The 25,131-nt window shown below is 34.6% G+C and overlaps 5 protein-coding genes across 6 annotated transcripts; 1 reads left to right on the top strand and 4 right to left on the bottom strand.

The window, feature by feature from the left end:
* LOC131653494 (cellulose synthase-like protein H1) lies at positions 1–3,519 on the top strand. Its single transcript, XM_058923651.1, has 8 exons — positions 1–612; positions 783–1,236; positions 1,321–1,434; positions 1,523–1,735; positions 1,828–1,966; positions 2,045–2,223; positions 2,406–2,759; positions 2,843–3,519. The coding sequence occupies exons 1-8, from the start codon at positions 356–358 to the stop codon at positions 3,377–3,379; spliced, it is 2,247 nt and encodes a 748-aa protein (XP_058779634.1). The 5' UTR covers positions 1–355; the 3' UTR covers positions 3,380–3,519.
* A 36-nt stretch (positions 3,520–3,555) lies between these two features.
* On the bottom strand, positions 3,556–17,435 carry LOC131653495 (linolenate hydroperoxide lyase, chloroplastic). The gene is made up of 3 exons (XM_058923652.1): positions 16,890–17,435; positions 4,562–4,943; positions 3,556–4,341 (listed from the first exon to the last, which is right to left on the bottom strand). Exons 1-3 carry the CDS (start codon positions 17,301–17,303, stop codon positions 3,698–3,700), a joined length of 1,440 nt encoding a protein of 479 aa, XP_058779635.1. The 5' UTR covers positions 17,304–17,435; the 3' UTR covers positions 3,556–3,697.
* LOC131653497 (uncharacterized) lies at positions 4,951–16,883 on the bottom strand. 2 transcript variants are annotated; one of them, XM_058923653.1, is made up of 2 exons: positions 6,006–16,883; positions 4,951–5,298 (listed from the first exon to the last, which is right to left on the bottom strand). In XM_058923653.1, exon 1 carries the CDS (start codon positions 12,748–12,750, stop codon positions 11,833–11,835), a length of 918 nt encoding a protein of 305 aa, XP_058779636.1. In that variant the 5' UTR covers positions 12,751–16,883; the 3' UTR covers positions 4,951–5,298; positions 6,006–11,832. The 2 variants fall into 2 exon arrangements, with proteins under 2 accessions (XP_058779636.1, XP_058779637.1); XM_058923654.1 differs by having other exon boundaries at positions 6,011–16,883.
* Positions 17,436–19,502: 2,067 nt separating the features above from the next.
* On the bottom strand, positions 19,503–21,997 carry LOC131651026 (uncharacterized). The gene is made up of 6 exons (XM_058920712.1): positions 21,435–21,997; positions 21,229–21,355; positions 20,840–21,130; positions 20,658–20,759; positions 20,213–20,542; positions 19,503–19,514 (listed from the first exon to the last, which is right to left on the bottom strand). The coding sequence occupies exons 1-6, from the start codon at positions 21,995–21,997 to the stop codon at positions 19,503–19,505; spliced, it is 1,425 nt and encodes a 474-aa protein (XP_058776695.1).
* A 245-nt stretch (positions 21,998–22,242) lies between these two features.
* Positions 22,243–25,129, bottom strand: LOC131651025 (uncharacterized). Its single transcript, XM_058920711.1, has 3 exons — positions 23,224–25,129; positions 22,684–22,909; positions 22,243–22,570 (listed from the first exon to the last, which is right to left on the bottom strand). The coding sequence occupies exons 1-3, from the start codon at positions 25,127–25,129 to the stop codon at positions 22,243–22,245; spliced, it is 2,460 nt and encodes an 819-aa protein (XP_058776694.1).
* Between the last annotated feature and the right edge of the window lie 2 nt (positions 25,130–25,131).

The raw sequence follows: 25,131 nt of genomic DNA, 5'->3' as shown, positions 1-25,131 counted from the left end.
AATCAATCTTGGCAACAATAATAGATTATTCAAAGAGATTTCACGCATTAAAAAATTTTAAAGTCACTTAAATTTTATTTTTTTTCTTATCACCATCAGGATAATCTAGTTCCGAGTCAGTTCTGATATAAGTAGGTCCAATTCTCTTTCAATCGCAGTTGTGAAAATCGAAGTGATGATCTCTAACAAGTCTAGCGGAATAAATAAAATATGCTTAGAATTCAAATTTTTCATATGATGAGTTTTTGCCTTTAAAAGGTACAAGTACTTGTTTTCCAAAGCATGAAGCACAAGTGTGATACAATAATAGAGCACTAGGTTTAGTAATTTTCTCTTTCTCATGTGATTTTGCGCAATGGTTAACCAAAATTCCCTCCCTCTCTATGAGAAAATATGGATCAAACACACATTTTCAAGAGTTATGGATTCTTTGATATTGCTCCTCCTTCTCATGCTTCTTGGTTACAGAGTTTCTTCACATGAAAATCACACTTTGCCTTGGTTTGTTGCATTTCTATGTGAATTATGGTTCACCATCACTTGGATTACCACCATGTCCACCAAATGGACTCCGGCTCGTACCAAGACCTTCCTCGACCGTCTCTCGCATAGGTATATCGATACATTTCAATCTTTATTCAATCTTGAGTCAATCTTGATTCAACTGCTACTACTACTGATGTACTGATTGCGTGAATGTGTGTAAATTGATGAACAAGAAAGCTTTGAATTTAGTACTTAACGTTCGATTTTGCTAACTATTCGTGTTTTTTTTTCAAAAGGGTGTCTGAATCTGAGCTTCCAGCATTGGACTTGTTTGTGACAACAGCAGATCCAGTTCTTGAACCGCCGATAATCACAGTGAACACAGTCTTGTCATTGTTGGCACTTGATTACCCTTCTAACAAGCTAGCTTGCTATGTTTCGGATGATGGTTGTTCATCTCTTACCTTTTATGCTCTTGTGGAAGCTACAAAGTTTGCTGAAATTTGGGTACCTTTTTGTAAGAAATACAATGTGCAATGTAGAGCGCCTTTTCGATACTTCTGCAATGAAGCCGCGGAGAACAAAGATTTGCCAGAATTCAAACAAGATTGGTTGAAAATGAAGGAAGAGTATGAACAGCTTAGCAGTAAAATTGAAAATGCGGCCCAAAAGTCGATCCCGTGTCAGCTCATGGGAGAATTTGCTGTATTTTCACAAACACAGGTTAAAAATCATCCAACTATAATCAAGGTACATAACATAAGCATTCATATAAGGGATTTTGATTAGATTTATGTGTAACATAAGCATTCCTAAGTATGTTTTTATTGACAGGTAATTAGAAAAAACAAAGATCGTTCTGATACGATGCCTCGTGTAATCTACATTTCTAGAGAGAAGAGTTCGAAACACTCGCATCATCACAAAGCTGGCGCGATGAATGTCTTGGTAAGATTAATATCGCGTATGATTAGGAATTATACATTTCTTTGATTTTGATCTGAATAAAAGTTTGAATGATTTGTGTTATGTACAGACAAGAATCTCTGGATTGATGACAAATGCGCCGTTTATCCTAAACTTAGATTGTGACATGTATGTGAATAATCCTAAGATTGTACTACACGCACTTTGCATTTTGTTGGATTCGAAGGGTGAAAAAGAAGTTGCATTTGCTCAATGTCCGCAACGATTCTACGATACTGTGAAAGATGATGCATATGGAAATCAGCTTGTGGCTTTGCCTATGGTGAGTCAATAATCCTTCTGAAAAAAGTAACTAACAATGAAAATTCATGAAATGAATAAACAAATAATCATTTCTGGTTTTTTCTATTATAGTACATAGGAGGTGGATTTGCTGGACTTCAAGGGATTATATATGCAGGAACAAATTGTTTTCATAGAAGAAAAGTTATCTATGGTCTTTCTCCTAATCATGACATTCAAAATGCAAACAAGGATCATGGCTTCACCAAAGGTATTAAGATATATTTACTATATGTTTTTTCATTGTTTCGAAACGAATAATATTATGATATAGTAATCTCTTGTGCAGGAACATTGTTATCAGAAAAAGAAACTGTGCAAATATTCGGAAACTCAAAGGGATTTGTTAACTCAGCTACTCATATTTTGAAAGGGAATACATTTGGTCTTTACAAATCCCTTGATCTTGAAGATGCATCCAAAGTTGCTAGTTGTGATTATGAATACAATACTGCTTGGGGTAAACAGGTCAGAAATTCGAACTCGCTTCTGATAATGCAACATGGTTAAACTTAAAACTCTTGACGGAAAGTTATGTTATTCATTGTAGTTATGTCTGACTCAGAGGATTAGTCTCTGTAGTTGCGTCTGCACCTTATGTATATCTATGTGCTAGTTAGTGTTTCTTATGTTAACTTTTGGTATATTAGGTGGGATGGTTATATGGATCAACATCAGAGGATGTACTAACCGGGCTTAAGTTTCACGCAAAAGGATGGAGATCCGAGCTTTGTTCACCAGACCCGATAGCCTTTATGGGCTGTTCGCCACAAGATAACTTGGGCCAAATGGCCCAACATAAGAGATGGTCCTCAGGGTTGTTTGATATCTTTCTTAGCAAACATTGTCCGATTTTCGGTACCCTATTTGGTAAACTCCAATTCAGAGAATGTTTGGCATATATTTGGATTACTAACTGGGCCTTAAGATCTCTCCCAGAAATTTGTTATGCCCTTCTACCTGCTTATTGCATCATTACCAACTCCAGTTTCTTGCCTAACAAGGTTAGTAGCCTAATTCAGATTATATACTCAATTGTTGCTTATTTCAATATTGCTTCAATAATGTGCAAATGATGCTCTAACAGGAACTCGGTATGTGGATCCCTGTGACTGTATTCGCGATATACAACATATCTACTCTCTCCGAGCATATAAAATCAGGACTATCATTCCGAACATGGTGGAACAATCAAAGGATGGGAAGAATAACAACCATGAACTCTTGTTTTTTGGGATTTTTGACTATCATACTCAAAAAACTGAGAATATCCGACACCGTTTTTGAAATAACAAAGAAAGAAGAACTACCTTCTAACGACAGTTCCAATGAAAATGTCGGTAGGTTCATTTTCAACGAGTCGCTTCTTTTTCTACCAGGGACTACAATTTTGTTTGTTCAACTCAGTGCACTTTTTATGAGCTGTTTGGGATGGAAACTGATTAAGAATGGTGAAGGATTTGGAGTAGGAGAGGTCTTTTGTAGTGCTTATGTGGTATTATGTTACTTGCCATTTTTGAAAGGGCTTTTTGGGAGAGGAAAATATGGGATACCATTTTCCACAATATGGAAGTCAATGGTGCTAGCTTTTCTATTTGTTCACTTTTGTAATCGAGCCATGTGATGATGACATAGCGAACTATTCTTTTGCCTTCTACTATTTGTACACTTTTGTAGTAGCAATGTTGCTAATTGAATGATACTGATATTCATTTTGTCATTTTCAATGTGTTATTATATTTTCTCTGATGGATAGAGAAGTTGTCGTCTTTTTTTATTGTAAAAATAAATGCTTCAATCTTGAAAGGTATCGAGTTCTAATCATAATATTCTAAGTAGTCTTTGAAGATACAATACTAGTCCTCTTTTATAGAGAAAAATATACATAACCTGTCATTGATAATCACAAACAAATACTCATTGAAAACCAAATCCTAACTCTTCATTTGGCCTTTGTTAAGAGAGTTATGGAACTACCATCTCCTTTAATTGAATCATACCTACGAAGCAAGTGTGCCACAATTAAGGCTGAAGTGAAGGTCACAATGTCCTTACCTGCACACTGTTTATTGGCCACACTCGGCGAACCCGATTGCGGTCCATTAGACCAGTACAAATAGTTCAACAACTCGGCTCCTTTCTCTTTAGTAAACCGATCCGGTTTAAAACTCTCTGGTTCGTCAAACACGGCTGGATCCCTCATTACTAGCTTCTGATATCCACATAATAACTCACCTTTTTTTATATTGAATATTGAGTCATTTGAACTGAGCTGAAAATCCTTTCTGGCTCGACCGAACTGAAGCGGAACGGGCGGGTTCATCCGAAGGGTTTCGTAAACCACTGAATTAATTAGCTCCAAGTTTTTCAACGAGTCGAACCCGAGAGTTGACCCGGCTTTCTCTCTTGCTTCCTTTCTCAGCTTCTCTTGCAAACCGGTCGAGTCATCCGCTATGGTTTTAATCAAATTTGGAAGGAAAATTGAAAATCCACCATATGAGTTGAAACCCAAAATGAAAAGCAAGTTGTGGATTGCTTCATCCTCACTCAATCCAAACTCTTTTCCGCATTTTACCACTTCCGAACCTGTCATCAATTTTGTTTATTGTCCATCAAATATAGTGTCAGATCAAATGACATCAAAATACCAAACTTAATATTACGATGATACAGATGCCACATACGATAACTCTATATAACAAAATTTATTGTTTGATTGAAAACTACTATTATATAAATCATGTATATAAAATTTAACATCAACCGAAAATCATTTAACATGCATTAAGGATAGAAAAAACATTACCATGTTGTTTAACAAAGTTGTAGAGGTTGTTGTAATCTCCTTTAACAAGAGAGAAAGGATAAGAAAAGGAATGAAGAAAGAGTTCCTCAAGGGGTTGAACTTTGCCAATACTTATAGTAGGTAGAAGCTGAAGTGCAAGCCATTTGTTGAGCATGGAATAGCCGGATTCTGCGATTTTCGGGTCGAGGGAAGTGTCGGCTTTAGCAAGGACTTTGAAGAGGAACTTGAACAAGAATTGTTGTAGGGGGAACATGTAACTTGCTGATGAAGATGTGGACAATGTTGCTTCTAGTTGTTCCAAAAATATGTCTAGATTTGAAACCAGTTCGGGTACCCATATGCTTGAGCTTTCTTTCAATAACTTCATGGAGAAATTCTTTGACTGCATGCTCAACAATTTAAATTAATTATTGTTTGATTATTTTGCTGAGAATATCAATTGAAAATAACTAAAATTTAAACTACTTAATATATATGATTAAATATGATAAAGAAATATCTAAAATTTAAACTACTTAATATTAGTGATTTCCAAGATATGATACTTGACCCCACAGAATTGGCTGAAGCTAGCCAACAACCTCAAGTTAGTAGTTTGTAATTGGATGGACTTAGGCCCTCCCTTTAATAAAAAAAATATGATAATTTCTTTAATAAAAAGAAAATATAACATCATAAAAGATTATTGTTTAGAAAAAATGATTTGGTTGTTAAGACAGTTTTTGGCATGACAAGACCTAGGGGTGTACATGGGCCGGTTTGGATTGGGTTTGGCCAAACCCAAGACTCGATCCATATTAGACACACCGGTTTGGGTGAGGTAAATTAACCACCCGTTATATCAATGGGTCGGTTTGGGCAAACCCACTAATTTTCGGGTTGGGTTGGGTTGGGTAGTGGGTTGTCCAAATAATTTTTTTGCTTATTAACATTAAATGATGAGTCATCATATTTTTTTTCATAAAAATTACTCAAAATTTATATCTTCTTAAAAAAATTAGATAATTTATTTTTACTATATTTTAGCATTATATAATAATAAATGATAATATTAACTAATAAAAATTATCATAAAATACTAACAACAAATTAAAGTTGCATGACATAAAATTGTATTAGAATTAAAATAACCAAAAAGTGAAACATTCAAAATTAGTTAAAGTCATGGTTCACTAAAATAGTAAATGTTTAGAGACTAAAATTACAACTTCTAAGTTAATATTCATCAAAATTATTAAAATTGTAATCATAAATATTTGATTAGTGGGTCAATGGGTCTTTTGGGTTTGGGTTGGGTTTTACCCGAAACCCAAATTTTTTAATGGGTTTTTTAGTTTTAAAACTCATATCCACCCAATTACCCGACCCAACCCACTTTTGTGGATTTTTTTGGGTGGGTTTGACCGGATTTTGTGAGTTGACCCAACCCATGTACACCCCTAACAAGACCTTTCAACCTCTATTATTTCTTCTTTGTTTTGATGTTTTATATTCCTTCTATTATCATTTATAAGAAAAAAAATCTAATATATTAAATAATTAATTTATAGATCAGATATATTATCTATCTAATAAATTTATTTTTAAACAAGACTACAGGGGAGATGGACTTTTAGGCCAGCACATGTTCTAATGTATGGGTGAGTAGAAGGAAAACATACATGTATGGACTTGAAAGGAGTTTTTCCACTGATGAAATTGAGTATTAGAGGTTTTATTCTGAGACAGACAACTTTCAAAACTATTTCAAATAAAGTGATCAAGCATGAATAAACGTCTTCTGACAATTAACAAGTTTTGATACCATTTATTTTTTACACTTTTGATTTTCTAATACTAAAAGTAATTAATTTTTTTACCGAAAATACAATGACTTATACATAGCAATATTGTGTCTCCTAAGACAATGAATATATAATTTTTTAAAAATATTGATTTTGTTTGTAAAAAAAAAAATATTGATTTTGTTATTTAAACATTTGTATGCTATTTCTATATAATCTTTATTATATAGCATTAATGTCTGTTTGAATAAAAATCTTTTAAAGTTGTTTTTTACTTCGGAGATTTTCAAGTTTTCTATTTCTATATAATCTTTATTATATAGTATTAATATGTGTTTAACTTTTTCAGACTTTTCACAGAAGCATTCTTTAGAATTTGTCTCCATTCGACTCCGTACAGATTAATAATTCACAAATCAATTTTGCAAAGATTGTAGGCAAGTGATAGGTTTAACATTAATCCACACCTTAAGCATCTCCAAACAGAATTTTGCAAAGATTGTAGGCAAGTGATAGGTTTAACATTAATCCACACCTTAAGCATCTCCAAACAGATTGAAGATTTCTCAGTTTTTTATGTTGTTGTTCTTCCATTACCTAAGTAGATAAAATAGTTTAACAGGTATTTATTTGGGTTCTCCCACTTATATATGCTCAAGTCACCACACACATTTCCACACTCCCCCTCAAGTGTGAGTCTTACAAGTTTTTGCCGGTCCCTTTTTTCTCGAACCAGGTTCTGATACCATTGTTAGCGCAACATCGGGGGAGGGTCGAGTTCGGGAGCATTGATAATTTCCGGGACATTCCTTTGAGCAAAACACCTTTGTGGGAGAGACACCACTTCTCCACCTAAAACCTTAAGGTGATAGGTGAGTGGGTTCTCCCACTTATATATGCTCAAGTCACCACACACATTTCCAATGTGGGACTATTATCCACACTCACACTTGATTCTCAACACTTCCTCCGTCTTAAAATAAAAATCTTTTAAAGTTGTTACACACATATTAAAAAAAGTAATGTTTGATTCAATAAAAATAATACTTTTACAAAATTATAAACAGGCATACAGGATTCAACATGTAACAGCATCATTATTTTGTTATTTTCTTATAATATACATTATTATAACAAGTTTTTTTTCTTCATATTTGTAGTTTTCCTTTTTATGAGATTTGTATTCATTTTTCAGATAAATTATTATTATTTTAGGTTTTTTTCCATAAAAACTAGTTAATTTTAAAGTTGAAAGGACACATATCGAGTTAATATTCAACAGCCACAATTATTATTTTTTGTGTCACACATCAAAAAAAATTGGTGTCATTAAAAATATCAATAAATTTATTTGAATTGTTAGAGTTTTCACAACACAATTTACATTATGAAGTTTAAATCTTACAAATATATAATGTATTTCTTTTATAGTAATTTTGATAATAGTGGTCGTTTTTGGCGAATTTAAGTTAGACTGGTGATTGCTAGTGATCAAATAGTGGTTATAGTGATCAAAACAATTATTAATGCGGTAATTTGTAGTGGTTACTAATGGTCAAATAGGTGAATCAGAGCTAGATATACCATTGATATGTGGTTGTTGGAGTGGCGGTCAATGATGATGGTAGATAGTAGTTTACGATGGTAGTTAAATGGTAGTTAAGGTGAGAGTCAGTGTTGCTTATATTGGTGATCGGAAGTGGATGAAATGATGGTTGGTTGTGGTGGTGATTAGTGCGGTGGTTGGTGATAGTAATAATGTTGGTTAACAATGATCATCGTGGTTGGTTAGTGATGATACTTGGTGGTGTTTCAAGGTATAAGAAAATAGGGTCATGCTAACACGTGCCCTAAGGGCACATGTTAAAGATACTATAATTGGAAAAAGTTAAATATAATTAAATGCAATAAAGTCATATTTAAGATTTCGATACATTGAATGCACGCGTTCTCAATAACTTGTGCCCTTGGGGCACATGTTAGTTTTTCCCAAGAAAATATTCCGTAGAATATGGTTATGAGAATGCAATATTCTCATGTTTGATTCAAATTTTATAAAATAAATTAAGGTATTTTTTATTTCAGGAAATCTTATTTATTTTTATTCCAAGGCTTAAAGGATGAGAATATAATATTTTCATGAGAATAAATTTAATAAATTATAACTTCAAGTGGTTCCAGCCCCTCCCAATCGTAGTTGCGGGGGATCGAACCGTGGTTCTCCCTACCATGTTCAGCGCCAATCACCACTAAATCAACTAACGATTGGTCACTTTATAACTATTTCTAGAAATATAAATTTCAAAGAAAATATTCTCTCTCTCTCTCTCTCTCTCTCTCTCTCTCTCTCTCTCTCTCTCTCTCTCTCTCTCTCTCGCAAAAGGTTTCTCAAATTCAAAGAACTCCAAGGAATTTCTACCCTTGGATCGCTAAGTTTTCAAATTAAGATTAATGTATCTACCCTTTATTTTTAGACTATCGTTTAAAGGTTATTTTAAAAAGATGATAGAGACACGTATTCATAACTATTGAAATCCAATAGATTTATAACGGTCCAAATCAAGATCCACCAATGATGGATTCACGAACAAAAACGTCCAAGTCTAGTACCCGCAAATCGCCAAAATTAGACTAATGCCCAAGGACGACTCATTGCCTGGACCCTTTCCTCCCTTTGTCGCCCGCCTCCAGAGCTCCGCCACATATTGAGCTTCTTTTGGTTGTTGACGTGTCCACCAAATCATGGTTAAGATGTCCTTCATCAATCTTTATGCTGCTTTTTAACTTTCTGTAACTTTAATATCTAACAGTCTCGAAATACGATTTTCTTTTTCTTAATCACTTAAAGTTTTAAGGCATACTTCTACGATTTTATGCATTGATTTGAAATCGTTGTGATGCAAATTTGATCAATCATTTTGATGCTCTCTACTATGTTGAAATCATTATTCAACAACCTTAATCTCAAGTTACGCTTGAACCTTGATTTTTTTTCATTTGCATCCACTTGCTTTCCATCACCTTTTTCCTGCTCAGTCAATATATCCAGCCCATAAGTATCGTTCTTCAACCATTTTTTACTCCATCGACTTTCAAATACTTCCATGAAGGTCTCTATTTCGGAATTTTGCAACCTTCATCCACATTCAAAACATATCTACAAAGGTTAGCATAATCATGTCTTTGAGATGGTACAATCTCCTTATTTACCTTATCACAAGTAAAATGATAATCAAATTTCTTTGTATTCATTCCATCGTTACTACTAGTATCCATAGTAGGAACCGTCGCCTCAAACTCAATTTTCTTCGCTATAGTTTATAAAATCTTCATCTCCAAGTCTTTGCTCTTCCTCATCTTCTAAAACTCACTAAAATTAAAACATTTGTCGGTGGTAAATTTTGATTCTCCAGATTCCACTTCCCACAACTCTTAACCCTTTATACCTCTTTATTCACTTGCAATCGTGAACGTCAGTGACACATTCGCTATTGTCGCATATGTCGTACTACGCCACTATGAGATTGACGTCCTTAGTCGACCTTTACTACTTTTCAATTTTATACAACTTTAATTTCTAACTGTCTTACAATATGATTTCATTCTCTTTATTAAGTAATGTTCTAGAAAAAAATTTAAATAACCATGTTTAATAAAAAAAATACAAAAAAAAAACCATTTTTTCACAAAATTTACCAAAATGTCTAGGTTTGACAGACACCCAAGGGGTATGCGCCAAACCATTTGGCGCATTGGTTGTGACCTAGCCATATCAAATGGAGCAAACACTATGGGGAATAGGGCAAGCCATTTGGAATGGCGCATTGGTTGTGTTGTTCACACATAGGCGCCATTTGAAATGGCTCCTATGTGTTTGGGTTATTTTTTTAAAAAAATACCCCATTTTGTTTCAATTCGGACAAAGTTTTCGATTCCGGTCTTTGATTTTCGTAAAATTTCCCGATACGCCGATTTCGTATAATTATTATTAACCCTAATTAATGTTTGTGTTGTCGATTCCGCCGTTTAATAAAGTAGAGTTCATTGATAAAAAATATGTTACAAAATCGATACACGAAGTCGATACATTATCGTAAAAATATGTTACAAAGTTGATTAAACATGTGATGAGGTTGTCCCACGGCTAGGACATTTCTTTTTGTTGTGGCCTAGTTGACGACAAATGTTGCATTTTCTTTCCATTTTGTCATGCACGTCCATTTCGATTCGAATGCAAGTACTGTTGGGACGACCCTTTTTATTTCGTCGCATCGTGTCATTATGCCAAACTACCTCCCCATCATACTCAGGCCAGTAATCCTCCTTCGCTACCACTGGAAATGCAGCGCTGTATATCTGGAGCAATGTCTCTGCCTTGTAAATTGGAGATAGTAATGATAATGCGCCTCGGTGCGCAAATGCACATGCTGCTATAACATGTGAGCAAGGCATACGAAATGCTTGGAACTTTCCACAGTCGCACCACTGATCATCTAGTAGAACCCGATATTGTTGTCTCGGCATTCCTTCATTGTGGTCAATTGTTTCTCGAACACCGAAGGTGCGGTTGAATCGATCGAAAGAAGTTACATGATGGCTGTTGGCCTTCGTTGATTGTTCTTTCATAAATTTCATGCAACTCTCGTTGAACAGTTGACTTAATTCTCTAACAACACTCCACCAGTGCAGTGATTGGAAGGTTTTGAATGCCCTTAAAAACACCATTCATGGATTCGGCTAGATTTGGTGTCATGTGGCCCCATTGCACGCCGTTGTCGAAAGCCCTGGTCCATTTCTCACTGGATAGGTTATCAATCCAACTTCCCACCTCAGGATTTGACAATACAATTTCACTCCGATAATGTTGGAATGTAGGTTGTGTTAATGCATATCATGCATTGATCAGTGTTTTCCGGAGGTGCATATCCTTAATCTCCCGCATAAAATTCTGGGCAATATGGCGAATACAGTAGACATGTGTTGATGGTGGGTGTTGCCATCTGTTTGCTGGATTGTTGTAAGCACTTTCAATGGAAGCATGCCTATTAGAGATTAAACAAATATCAGGTTGATGAGCAACATATTCTCAAAGATTCCTTAGAAAGAAACTTCAAGCCGCGACAGTTTCACCTTCCACTATTGCGAATGCTACCGGAAATATGTTGCTGTTTCCATCTTGTGCAACAGCCATCAACATGGTTCCTTTGCATTTACCATATAACCAAGTTCCATCGATTTGCAGTATAGGTTTACAATATGCACATCCTAGTATGCAAGGTTGGAAAGCCCAGAAAACGCGGTGGAATATTCCATTACCTTGGACACGGGTTCCATTCGGCCATGCGCTGGCAATGTCTCTAGAATAGAAACGGTGTTAGGAGCATATGTTTGAAGCGCAGTAACGTAATGTGGAAGATTTTTGTATGACTCCTCCCAATTTCCGTACATAATTTTAATGGCCTTTGTTTTCGCTATCCAGGCCTTTCTCTAGGATGGAGTATAGTTGTATGCGGTAACGATATGCGAGATAATCGTTTTCACCTTCACAGACGGGTCACAGTTGATTAGAGGCAAGATCTCCTGACAGATAAGATCACAACTAAGCATTGTATGATCTTGTGACGTATTGGAGTTCACGCATGTGTGTTGTTGTGAAATCGAACCTATGACCCAGGCATCACTTCTCTTCCTATACGAAGCACACAGTCTGAATGCACACTCAGGGTTTTTACAAATGATTATATATCTTTCTAGGTTCGGGCGATCTACTTCAAAATCAACATTATTTGCCATGTGCCATTTTTTGATAGTTCTCTGACATGCCTCCTTAGAAGGAAACTTATCTCCTTTCCTTAGCACTTCATCACTTTGAATGTACGAGGTGAAGAAGATATTGGATGAAGGTTCGTCGCCTTGTAAGTTCAAGTTAGTCATATGTGCATGTGGTTCGTACACATGACCTAGAGACACCGAAATGTCCTGCTCGTCTTCATATTCTTCATTGACCATGTCGTCAACTTCAGTTTCCTGTTCATCTTCTTCTTCGTCTATAACATCCACCTCTGCTTGTTCTTCGACGGGTGAGTCAATAACCTGTGATTGAACAACACGTGATTGTTGTGTATCGACCTGTATGGTAACATACAGCTCGATGCGTTCGTACCCAGAATATTCGTGAATAGCAAACATATCTTGTAGGTCTTCGTCATTTTGAACTTCAACCTGGTAAAACTTAACCAGGTTGTTGTCATGGAAAAAACAATATTGGTAGAAACTTTGTGCAACATGCCCCATAGCAATCTTAGCCTCTAATTTCTTACGGAAGTATGTAAAATTGGCTTTTCTGCTCAACGAAAATGTAACAACTTCAGTGTTCCTCATCAGAAAATCAGTTGTTTCAGACATGAATGTCTCACCGTTTAGATGGGCATCGACTACGTATTAGGGTGGGGATGCCATTGTTTTGGATAAGTGTTAGGCTGTGTGTTTTGGATAAGTGTTTGGTTGCGTGTGTTGGGGTGTAAAGAGAGGTTGCATTCTTAAGTAGCCTAAAATATCACTGTTGCGGACTGTTTATTAACACGCCTACAGTCAAACGCACTGATTTGTGTCTGTTCTGAAGATTCCAACGTGATGTGACAAGACGAACGCACACTGATCAATGTCTGTTCTGAAGATTCCAACATTATGGGACAAGACGAACGCACACTGATCAATAACGTTTGCAACAACCAGGACAAAATTATATCATCCCACAATAACAACCTCAATAGCAACAACAAACCCAACAGCAACAACAAACCCAACAACAACAACAACAATACACCCAACAACAACCACAATACACACAACAACAACAACAACAATACCCCCAATACCAATACCTCTCCAACCAACAAAACTACCGCTAATTTAACTCGTTCCAAACTCAGTCTCAACCACTCTATCAACATGACAACCAATATCATACCCATTCCCAGCCACTTTTTCAACCTCGTGGCCAACCAATATCAAGCCTTAGACTCCCTTCCCACTACCAAGAGGCAGGGTCCTCAAGGTCATTCAGTCAGCACAATGAGGCTGGTTTATCAAGACTCCAACTCAGTCTAGATCAAGGTCCACCTGATGAATATGACCCCCGATACCCTTTAATATCACAATCATCTCACCACCGTACCCTGTTTGGGTTTGCAACACCAAGCAATCAGTTTGGGTTCTATCAAGATAGTTCAAGTGCGGCTGAGTGCTACCAACCAGAGTTCGTATCTCACCCTACTCCCCCACCACCGTTTAGCACATTTGAGGGCTTGGGTAACCGACTTTACAACAGTCGGCTTCCGGGACATTATGGTGGCCTTGACGAATTCCTGGACAGTGACATCTAGGACAACACAATTCTAGGGTCATCTACACAAACGCAACATGAACCACAAAGAGGAGGGGGAAGGGGAAGGGGTGGCCCTAGGGTTCGCGACGACAACGCACGTCCTCGGCGTAATATACAAGCACCTAGATGCGGAACGGAAGGGCGTTATGGTGATGAAGGACACTAGGGTTTTTTAGGAATTAAATATATCAGTTGTTGTTTCTGGTATATCTTTCCATGAAAATTAATAAAATTATTTACTTTCGACTTTATTTATTTCAATCGTTGTTTCTATATTTGTTTCCGGTAGTCCAAATAGGTCTTCAATTATTAATTGTAACAAAAAAAATACAAAACCCACATAGGCGCCATTTGAAATGGCTAACCTATGTGGGATCTTCCTTTGCGCCAAATGGAATGGCACATTCAACCACTTTTTGTACCTTTGCGCCAAATGGTTTGGCGCATACCCCTAGGTCTGCTGCCAAACCTAGACATTTTGATAAATTTTCTGAAAAACTGATTTTTTTTTAAACCTGTATATTTAAAAAAAAAATTTCAATGTTCTAAGGCATACTTCTACAAATTATTTAAATTAAAATATGTTTATCATAAATTTTTATTTATGTTTTTGACTAATTTTGCTTTTTGAAAATTTTATAATTCAAAATAGAAATTAATTTTAGTTTTTTAATTTTTGAAACTCAACATAAATTTATTTTACTTTTTAAAATGTCAAATCGAAAAACATAAAATTACTTCAATAAAAGTCTAATTAAATACTCCATGGTCCTTATTATAAGAAAAAAATTATTTTTTAAATTTATAAAATGATTAATGTATTTGGCCTATATTTAGACTAGATACATTAATCACTCTATTAATCTAAAAATTAAAGTTCCTCTTATAATAAAGACTAGAGGGAAGTATAAATAAGTTTAACCACTAATTCTAAAAAAACACTGCAAATTCAATCAAGTCAAGTAGTTTATTTAGCTTGACGGTCATCAACAAATTTAAAAATTATCAGCTATGAATCATTTTTACAAGCTTAGTTTAGTTATATAGTCTTGAATTAAAATTTCGAGTTCATATTTTGTTCAAAATTAAAACTTGGATAGTTATATTATTTTTATTTAATTTTAATTACTTTTGCTCCTTTTCTTTGTTAATCTACACAAAGAAATATTTAAGACTAAATTTTGCTAATTATTTTTCTTAAACTCAACATAATAAATAGTATCACATCAATGTTTAAACTCACCATAATCATACTCATCTAGTTTTACTTTATCAAATTTAACTTGAAAATCTCCAAAGGAAAAAACAAACTTGAAAAAGGCTTTTCACTTACCTAGTACCGCCAAAAAAAATGTAATTACCCAACTATTTTTTCTTTCAAAAGGTCTTGTCTTTTTTGTTTTTTTCGCAATTGGGCTCCATACCCTTCCGAGTAAAATTTATCTCTGTTTTTTATTTTAAAATAAAAATTAAATAAAGAATAATATATTTGAATTATATATAAATAAATATATTTATCATTTAATAAATTACAAAAAAATTTTAATGATAATAATTAAAGAGAAAATAAATGGTGCACTCACAATGTAAATCAGACCGTAAATTTTAAAACACTTAAATGATTTTTGTAATTTGAAATGTTATGATTGAATAAATGTGTTATAATTTTTTACAGTCACAGTACATTACCAACTATTTCCTCCATTTCATAATAGGTGTCCTTTTTAAAATTTTCACAGAAAATGATTAATTAGGTTAATTTCAATGATAAAATGAGTCTTATTTACTAAAATAACCTTATTAATAATAGGTAGTGGAGTACTTAAATGAATTAAAATACAATAATTAAGGGTAAGTTAATGAAAAGAAATAATAAATATTACATTAATATTCTAAATGGACAAATAATTTAAGACAAATAAAAATTAGAAAGATGACACTTATTGTGAGACGGAGGGAGTACCATTAAACTTATAATTAAACCAAATTTCAACATATTTATTTATTTGATTATGTAATAAGTGAGACGGAGGGAGTACCATTAAACTTATAATTAAACCAAATTTCAACATATTTATTTATTTGATTATGTAAGAATATTTCGAACGTGATTTTCATATCTCACTCTATTTAGTTATTTTTATAAGAAAAAGAATTTAGTTATTAGTTATTAAATAAAAAATTAAGAAAAGAAAAATTTCAAATAATTAAAAGAAGAGTTCAAAGCTAGTGTATATTACACATCAATCAAAATATTTAAAATTGTTAAATCATATTAATGTTTTAAAATAAAAAATATAATTTGATGGGATACATGTGGTTTGTTAATAAATAGTGTAAAAATATTTTACGTCAGCTCATAATTTTTTAAAAAAATGAGTTTTCCTCGCATATTTTAATATTAATTTTTTTTTTTTTAAATTACACAATCTTCAAACAGTTATTAATTTACGTGGTTGTGGCTAATTAGACCGCTACAATCTTAAATCATTTTTTAATATTTTTTATAAAATAAATTCAAAACAATTAATAACATCACAATCATTAAAACCATAAAGAATATTCGTCATCTCCGTTCCATCACAAGTTTTAGTTACAAAAAGAAAATCTATTGTTTTCATTCCAACATCTTTTCAAAATTTTCAAAACAAAATTTTAAAAAAAAATCATTACCTTTATTTTCATATAAACAAAATAATTATTTTAATTATATTTAAAATTATTATTCTAAAATATTTTTTAATTAATTTAACCGTTGTTTTTATTTTCATATAAACAAAATAATTATTTTAATTATATTTAAAATTATTATTCTAAAATATTTTTTAATTAATTTAACCGTTGTTGCTGTAGTATTTATCTTTTAATGTCCATGAGCATACATATTCGAATTGGTTGGATGCTGAATTTTATTTAAACCAATCAAATCTCCTTAAAAAAAAATAAAAACATGAGTCTTGTTTATTTTGTTAAAAGTTTTAATGTTTTTATTTCACCGTAAATTTTCAGGAAGCTTACTATGGAGCTTCTTGGATTTGGTTCCAAAAAAAATCAAATAATTACTTATTTTTAGGGGAAAAAAAATCAAATTATCAAACCTCTGAGTTAGAAACTTCATAATCAAAAGAAATAAGAAACTCTGTGTTACAGTGTGTACCTTAGAATGTTGAGGATCAGAAACGTCTCTGTAAACACCAACCCTAATATTCCCGGTGAACTCAACACTAGGGACAAAATCTCCAACCAGAACATCTTTTTTATCAACCAAATCCATGTCCAAGAGGTGAGAGAACGCCTTACAATCAAGCACTGCAATAACGTTGGGATTAACGCTGGTGAAAAGCGGAAACGTTGGAGGAATATTGGTACGGAACACGGTGCTTTTGTACTTTTCCATTCGTGTTCTGAAGAAGCTTTCTGGCTTCTGGAACCAGAAATAGTCTAACCTATCTGAGAGAGGACCTAGTATTGGCCATCCGTGACTTCCAGGAATCTGCCGGATCTGTGGTTGTGTTGGCTTTGCGGTGAAGGAAGTGGCGAGCGACGGTGGTGTTATCGGTGGCAGTGACATGGTGGAGAAGATGAGAAAGGGAATCGGTGGATGAGTTTTGCTTTGCTTGGTATGGTTTTTATGTTTCTTGTTTAATTATGATAGGTACGGTGGCCCCACAGTTTCAGTTCCAACATACTGTAGTATTAACATGTTACATGGGAGACAGTACCTAAGCTAATGTAATGTCTATATCATCATCATGACATGAGGATAGAGAAAATATTAGTAATAAAATGAAAATTAGAATTCTATATTTAGACGGTGTGTTCAGATATAAACTTACTGTTTTTGTATGTTTAACTGGACTTGCTCTGTTAAGATTTTAAAATATTGGAGGTTAATAAAAACCAAAGTGAAAAGAGTGTAAAAATCAAGAATTCCACTCATGCAAATATCACGTTAGGACGTTTATTAAGCGTGTGTTTGGTTCTGCGGTGAAAAAAATTGATTTTGAATGAATTAATTATGTAAAATTGATTTTGAATAAAAGTAAGTTAAAGGTAAAATGATTTATGTTTGGAGAAATTTTTGCAAAAGTGAGTTGAATAATAAATTTCAGTGTAAAAATCACATTTAAAAATTATTTTTGATCAAAAGCTACAAATCCTAGTTTTAACTAATTCTGAAAAGCATAATCAATTATGCTTGAGATCAACCAAACATGTTAAAATCAATTTTAGACGTCCATAATCAATTCTAGATGCTTCAAACGTGAAACCAAACATAGACTAAGTTCAACGGTAGAAAGAAAACAAAGAGTTTCACTCACGCAAACATCACATTAGGGAGATATTTACTTTGGTTTTAGATAAGTAAATGTGTGAGTGTTCCCCTCTAAAGATTGTAAAACACATAGACATTTGTAGGTATATTACATTGTATGGGGGTTAGAGTTGTCTACGACGATGAAAAGTCCTGAACAATGGTGTTTTACAGTGATTTTAGGAGTCATGCTCACGTGACGTAAGAGACTCTGGAGATGATTAGTGTTTTTATATATAAATAAATGTGGGATTTGGTCAATATGCGTTATGATCTTGTTCAGCGCTATGCTTTAGGCTATGTTTGGGAGTTTGGAGGGGAAAGGAGGGGAGGGCTTTGGAAAATAGGAAGAATTGGGTGAAAAGAATAAAAAGATTTTGGGTAGGAGGGTTTTGGAGGATTTGATTTTATTCATAACATCAAAAACCCCATAAAATGGAGGAACTCAAAAATTGTATTGAAGGAGGGTTTTGGAGGGTTTTGGAAGACTTACATAAATTTTGCAAATATCGTTTAGGTTATTATACTATTTTGAAAATTAAAAATTTTGTAATGATAATGAGTCTTTTATCATTCTAAACAAAATCATTTTTTCAAAAAATGTCAAATATTTTTCTATATTATTTTAAAAATTCGATTTCGGAAGCCTTCTCCTCCCCTCCCCTCCAAACTTCCAAACATAGCCTTAGGGTCTAATGATCTATTCTCTTCTATAGGGGGGAAAAAGTAGTTAAAGAGGCCTTTAGGGCCTAGAATTTTCTTGGAAAAGGTCAACGCCCACTCAGTCAATGGCGGGCTGTTGAATCTCTATTTTCAAGGGAGATGTGAGTCAGTTGATGTCTCTGATTTCTCTCTGCCTAAGAAATATCTTATCCCACGTTTCTAACAATTGGACTATAGGAAATCCCCGAGGCGAGGTGATACCTCTCTTTGGTCAACATTCCATCGTCGCCTCTTCTAGAACGGTCTAAAAGCATCGTCCGAGGCGGGACCCTTTACAATTATAACACTACACAATCTCTTAAGCACGAGGCATTTGACTGAAGACGAAGTGTTTTCAGATCATAGCTTAGGGGAGTATCCCGAGGACCTGCATTTCCTTAAGTGGGGCCTTAATTATCCTAGGAATTTTGGGTCCTTTAGTCAAAGTAATGTGTAGATCAACTGAAGAAACCATAAGTCCTTCAGGCTTGAGTTTGATTAGCATGTGGAGACTAAGCCCCTTGGGCATAATAATATAACGCCCGACTAATGAGACACTAAACACTACAAGAAATATTGCAATTTGCCAGGGGTTAAACCCCTCACTAAAGGCAAAAACCCCTCACAAATGCATAATTTGCGAGGGGACAGCTCCCCTAGCAAAACAGGGGGCCGCAAATCCATTAGCGAGGGGATATACACTTCGCTAATTTGCCAGGGGCTAACCCCCTCGCTAAATGAAAAGTCAAAATTCTACTCTGCAACCTACAGCAATAGGCACCAGCTAGCAGTCTGCAAGGGGGCAGACTGCGTCAGATATTTTGCTTGGGGATAAGCCCCTCGCAAAATGCAGCATATATTTTTTTGCTTGGGGATAAGCCCCTCGCAAATTGTTTATATTTTGAAAAAAAATATAATTTTCAATATCGTACATAATAATTTATATATATATATATATATATATATATAATATAATTTAAATTAAAATATATATATATATAATAATTCAAATTAAAATAAAATTATTATAATACATATAATAATTAATATTTAAGCAAATATATTAAAAATTAAACTCCATACAAAATTACAATAATATTTAAAAATAAGTTCAAAATAGTTAACACAAATTGTTCCATACAAATTAAAATAAACTAAAATATATAAATTTAATTATTCCCCCCATCTTGTTCCTCCTCTTCTTCATCAGCTCCTCCATATCCACTAGTTCCTCCAAATCCACCACCACCCATATTTTGTGAAGCAAAAAATTGATCAAACCTTTGTGACCGCTCATTTGCAATTCGCATTGCTTCTTGATACTCTTGTGCCTGCCTCCTCATTTCTTCCTGAAATTCTCTCCTCATTTCTTCCCGTAATTCTCTTTCTCTTCTTTGCATTTCCTCCTGCATCTCTAATTGTTTTTTCTTCATCTCTTCAATTTCCAAATTTCTTGCTGCTACTTGTTGTGCTGCCTCAGTATTTGCCAAGTTTCTCACAGTTTCAAGCATTTCGGAGGTTAATATAGGTGGAGTTAATATAGGTGGAGTTAATATAGGTGGAGTAGATGATCCTTCTCCATCAGCATATCTCATTTTGAAATCTCTACTACGCCGCTTGATATTTTTGGAATACCCTCCAGTACAATACACTCTCCCATTTTTCTTCTTTCCACCTGAAACCTTATACCAAGTCTGAAAACCAATACTGGGGTCAACAGGATACTCCGGTGGTGGTTCGGGTATTTCAGGATACTCTGACAACTTTATGGCAAGTTCTTTATCAAAATTCTCCTATAAAAAAATTAAATGTTATCATGATTCAAATAAACTATTACATATAAAAGAAATAAAACTATGTACATATAAAAGAAATAAATAAAATATCTTTGATATAAAAATAACTTACTTGAGTGATTTTTGCGCGCTCGTCAATAAACTCTCCATTTCTCTTGAGATGAGTCTCCATGTGGAGCTCATTAAGAAGTGGAGTTCTGCCTAATTCTTCACGCTAAATAAGTAAAAAAAATTAATTATACGTAATGCAACATTTAAATAATAGTTTAATAAAAAATTAATAAATTTATGTACCATCCTTCGCGCAACTTCAGCCACACTAATACTTCCCGCTGCGTAGTTGCAGCCACCAACTTCAGATGCTCTATTTTTCTTTGCCTGCTCAGATATTTCCTTAAACTTATCAGAATTCCAATGATCAATAAGCTTTGGGAATATATCTTGTCCTATCCAACGTGGACGTGTCCCTTTTGCTTCCCATTTAAGTCTAACATTCCTCATGGTATCAGAAAATCGAGCAGCACATTTTATATGAAAGTTTTCTTTAATCGCGGCCTCATCTCTAACATCCCAACAACATTGCTCCTACATTGTTGTATGAATTTAAAAATATTAAATAAAGTAGAATCATGAATATCACAAAAATTAAAAAAGAAATGTCAAAATGAATAAGTAAATTATACCTGAAATGCCTGAAACCATTTTTCCCTATCATCTTCATGTACAGCTCCATAAGACGGCCAGAATTGTGTGTATTTCTCTTTTATAATATTTGTTATGATCGATACTGCCTGATGTGAGGGAACAATTCTAAACAACAAAATCTTGAGTTAGTATTGATTAAATAAAACTCATATTTAAAATAGGATATAAAAACACAAAAACTTACGATCCTGCATCGGGATAAATGATTAATCTGCCCTCATGATATTGAATTTTTTGAGTCGTATTTTTTTTCAAAATAAGCTTCCTCTTCGTTTGCTCCTTAGCACTAGTATCTCCAGGAGCGCTGGTATCTCCAGGAGCACTGGTATCTCCAGGAGCACTAGTATCATCCTCTGAAGGAATGGGTAATGGCATGCTAGATCCACCTGTCTCCATATGCATGGGTAATGGCATGCTACCAGATCCATCTGTCCCCATATGCATGGGTAATGGCATGCTAGAAGATCCACCTGTCTCCATAGGAATATATGTGGGGTAAGAGTATCCAGGAGGACAAAAAAAACCTGATCCAGGGGGCATGGATAGTAATCCAGTGAAAGATCCAGACATGGGCGGTGTAGGATGCATAGGCGGTGTAGGATGCATAGGCGGTGAAGGATGCATAGGCGGTGGAGTAGAGCGTGGCATAGGAACGAACATATCTGAGTTAGGAACCTCCTCTACAATGAATCTAGTGCGACGAGGCTTTTGTTGACCCTTACCTTTTTCATCTTTTTTGGGTGGCATTTTTTCCTGTTACACAAGATAATATTTGAAAGATAATAGCACAAGATAATATTATCAAGTTAATATTACATAAGATGATATTTGAAAGTTAATATTACACAAGATAATATTTGAAATTCAATATTACACAAGATAATATTTGAAAGTTAATATTGCACAAGATAATATTTAAAAGTTAATATTACACAAGATACTATTACACAAGATAATATGTGAAATACTCAAGATAATATTACATATTCAATTTATTCATCATCATAATCTTCGTTGTCTTCATCGCATATGATATTATTGTCTCCAGACTCTTCCAGCTCTTCATGCTCTTCTTCCATAGGATTTGTTGACAACAAGATACTTGCGTCAACTTGTTGACCCTCAACTGCAGTATCACACAAACTTACAATCTCCTCAGTTTCAATTACTTCATTAACAGGTGAAATTTCATCATGTTGGTATGCAACATCTTCCATTAACTCATCAGTCTCAATGTGACCCATTGGGTTGGACTTGATTACAACACACCATTCTCGTTTCCGTGGGGTAATTGAAGGATAAGGTACATAATAAACTTGCCTAACATTATGTGCCATAATGAAAGGATCATACTCTTTGTACTTTCTATCTCTTCGAATCTCAACAGTGTTATACTTTTATCAATTTTTGTTCCTCTAGAAGATGGATCATACCAATCACAATAAAATAAGAAAACTTTATTTTCGGAGTCCATATAATTATAAACCAACTCGTAAATATGTGTGATAACCCCATAGAAGTCGTCCTCACCACCCTCTGTAACTCCTTTTACGACTACACCACTGTTTACGGTTTTCTTTCCTACACTCCATTCCTCAGTGTGAAATTTGTAACCGTTTACAAAATATGTGTGCCATTTATTTACACGTTGACTAGGGCCTTCAGACAAATTTTGCAAATGTATTAAGTCAGGACTTGGTGTAACAATAAATGATAATTACTGCTTAAACCATGTTGGAAAATAGGCATGTGTGTAACCAGTCGATGGTTGTTCGCCTGTGCTTTGATAATAGTAGATACCAAATGCCCTATTTCGAAAAGAAAAAAAGGTTAGGGAAGGTAAATCTTAACCAATTAAACATATACACTTAATTTAAAATATACTTACTCAAGATATAGCTTAACTTCAACGCAGTTAATCAGCACATGAACATGAGCAGATTGCATTTCTTTTTGTGAAAGCCAATGCTCACTCTTCTTCCCTGCGGGACGGCCAAGACGACCGAAAACTGATAAGGTAAATTGACTTCTTTCACTGAAGTGAACTTCGTTCCTTATGATTCTTGGAGACAACATCATGTGATTGAAATAATGAGAGCAAAAATGTGATGTTTCGCGATGTATATAATGTGCACAAATTGATCCCTCAACTCGTGCCTTATTTTTAACTGATCGCTTTGAATCACCCATGAATCGTTCAAATGGATACATCAATCTATATTGAACAGGTCCACCTAGAAAAGCTTCATAAGCAAGATGCACAGGGAGATGCTCCATAGAATCAAAGAAACCTGGCGGGAATATTTGCTCCAACTTGCAAAGAATGACAGGAATATTTCGGTCCAATTTAATGATGTCGTCTACTCTTAAAGTTGAAGCACAAATGTCTTTAAAAAATTGACCGATCTCAGTTAGTGGATTAAGCACATTCTTGGGCAGTGAACTGAATGCAATTGGAAGTAATCGTTCCATGAAAATATGACAATCGTGACTTTTCATTCCATGCAATTTCCCAGTGTTGGCGTCAGCACATCTTGCTAGGTTAGAAGAATAACCATCAGGCATCCTCAATTCATTTAACCACCGACATACAGCTTTTGCTTCTTGGGGAGTAAGAGTGTAACAAGCCTTGGGTTTTAATAATTTTCCGTTTGGTCGAGGTTTCAACTCCAATTCTTTTCGATTACACAAAAGTTCCATGTCTTTCCTAGCCTTCTCATTGTCTTTTGTCTTCTCATTATCCATCACCGTGTTAAGCACATTATCAAAAAAGTTCTTCTCAATATGCATAACATCAAGATTATGACGCAACAAATTATCCTTCCAATATGGGAGGTCCCAAAAGATACTTCTTTTTGTCCAATTATGGTCAATCCCATATCCTTTAATTCTATGTGCTACACCATAGTCTATGAATTTTGGTAGGTCACAAACATTATTCCATACTTGAGTCGATGACAATCGAGGGGGAGGTAGATCTTTTACTTTTATTCCTTTTCTAAAAGCATCTTTATTCCTTCTAAATTCATGGTTGGTAGGTAAGAACCTACGATGACAATCAAACCACGAACTTTTCCCACCAAAGTCCAAAGTAAACGCTTTTGTGTGATTCATGCAATGCGGACATCCCATTTTACCATGTGTACCCCATCCAGACAACATGCCATATGCAGGAAAGTCATTAATTGTCCACATCAAAGCCGCTCGCATATTAAAATTTTGTTTACGAGACACATCATAAGTCCACGCTCCCACCCACAGCCTCTTGAGATCATCAATTAAAGGTTGCAAATAAACATCGATTCCCGCCTTTGGACTCGACGGTCCCGGAATGATGCATGTCAAAAACATGTAAGGTTTCGTCATGCACATCTCAGGAGGGAGATTGTACGGGGTAACAATAACTGGCCAACAAGAATATGCATTTCCTGAAAAATTATAAGGAGTGAAACCATCTGAGCATAATCCAAGTCGGACATTCCTAGGTTCAAGGGCAAATTCAGGATGAACTCTATCAAAGTGTTTCCATGCCTCGCCATCAGATGGATGTCGCATCATGCCTGAACTAATTCTGTTTGTATGGTGCCATGCCATTTGGCTTGCACTGTGCATTGATGCAAACATTCTTTGCAGCCTAGGTATTATTGGTAGATAGAACATAGATTTTGCTGCAATGCGATTTTGCCTTTGGTTAACTCCTTTACTGCTAACTAAATACCTCGGACTCTCGCAAAACTTACATTCCTCCAATTCCCCATCATTTGTACCAAACTCGTTGTCATAAAACAACATGCAACCTCTAATGCAACAATCAATCTTTTTTACTTCTAATCCCAACTTCGACACCAACCTCTTTACATCATAATAACTTGTAGGCATGT

This window comes from Vicia villosa, linkage group LG2 (genome assembly GCF_029867415.1).
Source record: "Vicia villosa cultivar HV-30 ecotype Madison, WI linkage group LG2, Vvil1.0, whole genome shotgun sequence".
NCBI classification, from domain to species: Eukaryota; Viridiplantae; Streptophyta; class Magnoliopsida; order Fabales; family Fabaceae; genus Vicia; species Vicia villosa.
This window is presented reverse-complemented; position numbering and strand designations above follow the sequence as displayed.

Excerpts from the sequence above, each read along its gene's own strand:
- LOC131653494 (XM_058923651.1), top strand. The coding sequence starts at position 356 with ATGGTTAACCAAAATTCCCTCCCTCTCTATGAGAAAATATGGATCAAA. Across the intron at positions 613-782 it reads CTCGACCGTCTCTCGCATAG|GGTGTCTGAATCTGAGCTTC; the intron begins GTATATCGATAC and ends TTTTTTCAAAAG. Across the intron at positions 1,967-2,044 it reads GGATCATGGCTTCACCAAAG|GAACATTGTTATCAGAAAAA; the intron begins GTATTAAGATAT and ends TCTCTTGTGCAG.
- LOC131651025 (XM_058920711.1), bottom strand. The coding sequence starts at position 25,129 with ATGCCTACAAGTTATTATGATGTAAAGAGGTTGGTGTCGAAGTTGGGA. Across the intron at positions 22,910-23,223 it reads CCGTCCCGCAGGGAAGAAGA|GCCCTAGTCAACGTGTAAAT; the intron begins GTGAGCATTGGC and ends ATTTGTCTGAAG. Across the intron at positions 22,571-22,683 it reads TTCTTATTTTATTGTGATTG|GCAAGTTTATTATGTACCTT; the intron begins GTATGATCCATC and ends ACATAATGTTAG.
- LOC131653497 (XM_058923653.1), bottom strand. The coding sequence starts at position 12,750 with ATGTCTGAAACAACTGATTTTCTGATGAGGAACACTGAAGTTGTTACA.
- LOC131651026 (XM_058920712.1), bottom strand. The coding sequence starts at position 21,997 with ATGCCACCCAAAAAAGATGAAAAAGGTAAGGGTCAACAAAAGCCTCGT. Across the intron at positions 21,131-21,228 it reads AATGGTTTCAGGCATTTCAG|GAGCAATGTTGTTGGGATGT; the intron begins GTATAATTTACT and ends ACAACAATGTAG. Across the intron at positions 20,760-20,839 it reads CTGAAGTTGCGCGAAGGATG|CGTGAAGAATTAGGCAGAAC; the intron begins GTACATAAATTT and ends TTACTTATTTAG.
- LOC131653495 (XM_058923652.1), bottom strand. The coding sequence starts at position 17,303 with ATGTCACTGCCACCGATAACACCACCGTCGCTCGCCACTTCCTTCACC. Across the intron at positions 4,944-16,889 it reads CTGATCCTCAACATTCTAAG|TCAAAGAATTTCTCCATGAA; the intron begins GTACACACTGTA and ends TTGAGCATGCAG. Across the intron at positions 4,342-4,561 it reads CAACTTTGTTAAACAACATG|GTTCGGAAGTGGTAAAATGC; the intron begins GTAATGTTTTTT and ends AATTGATGACAG.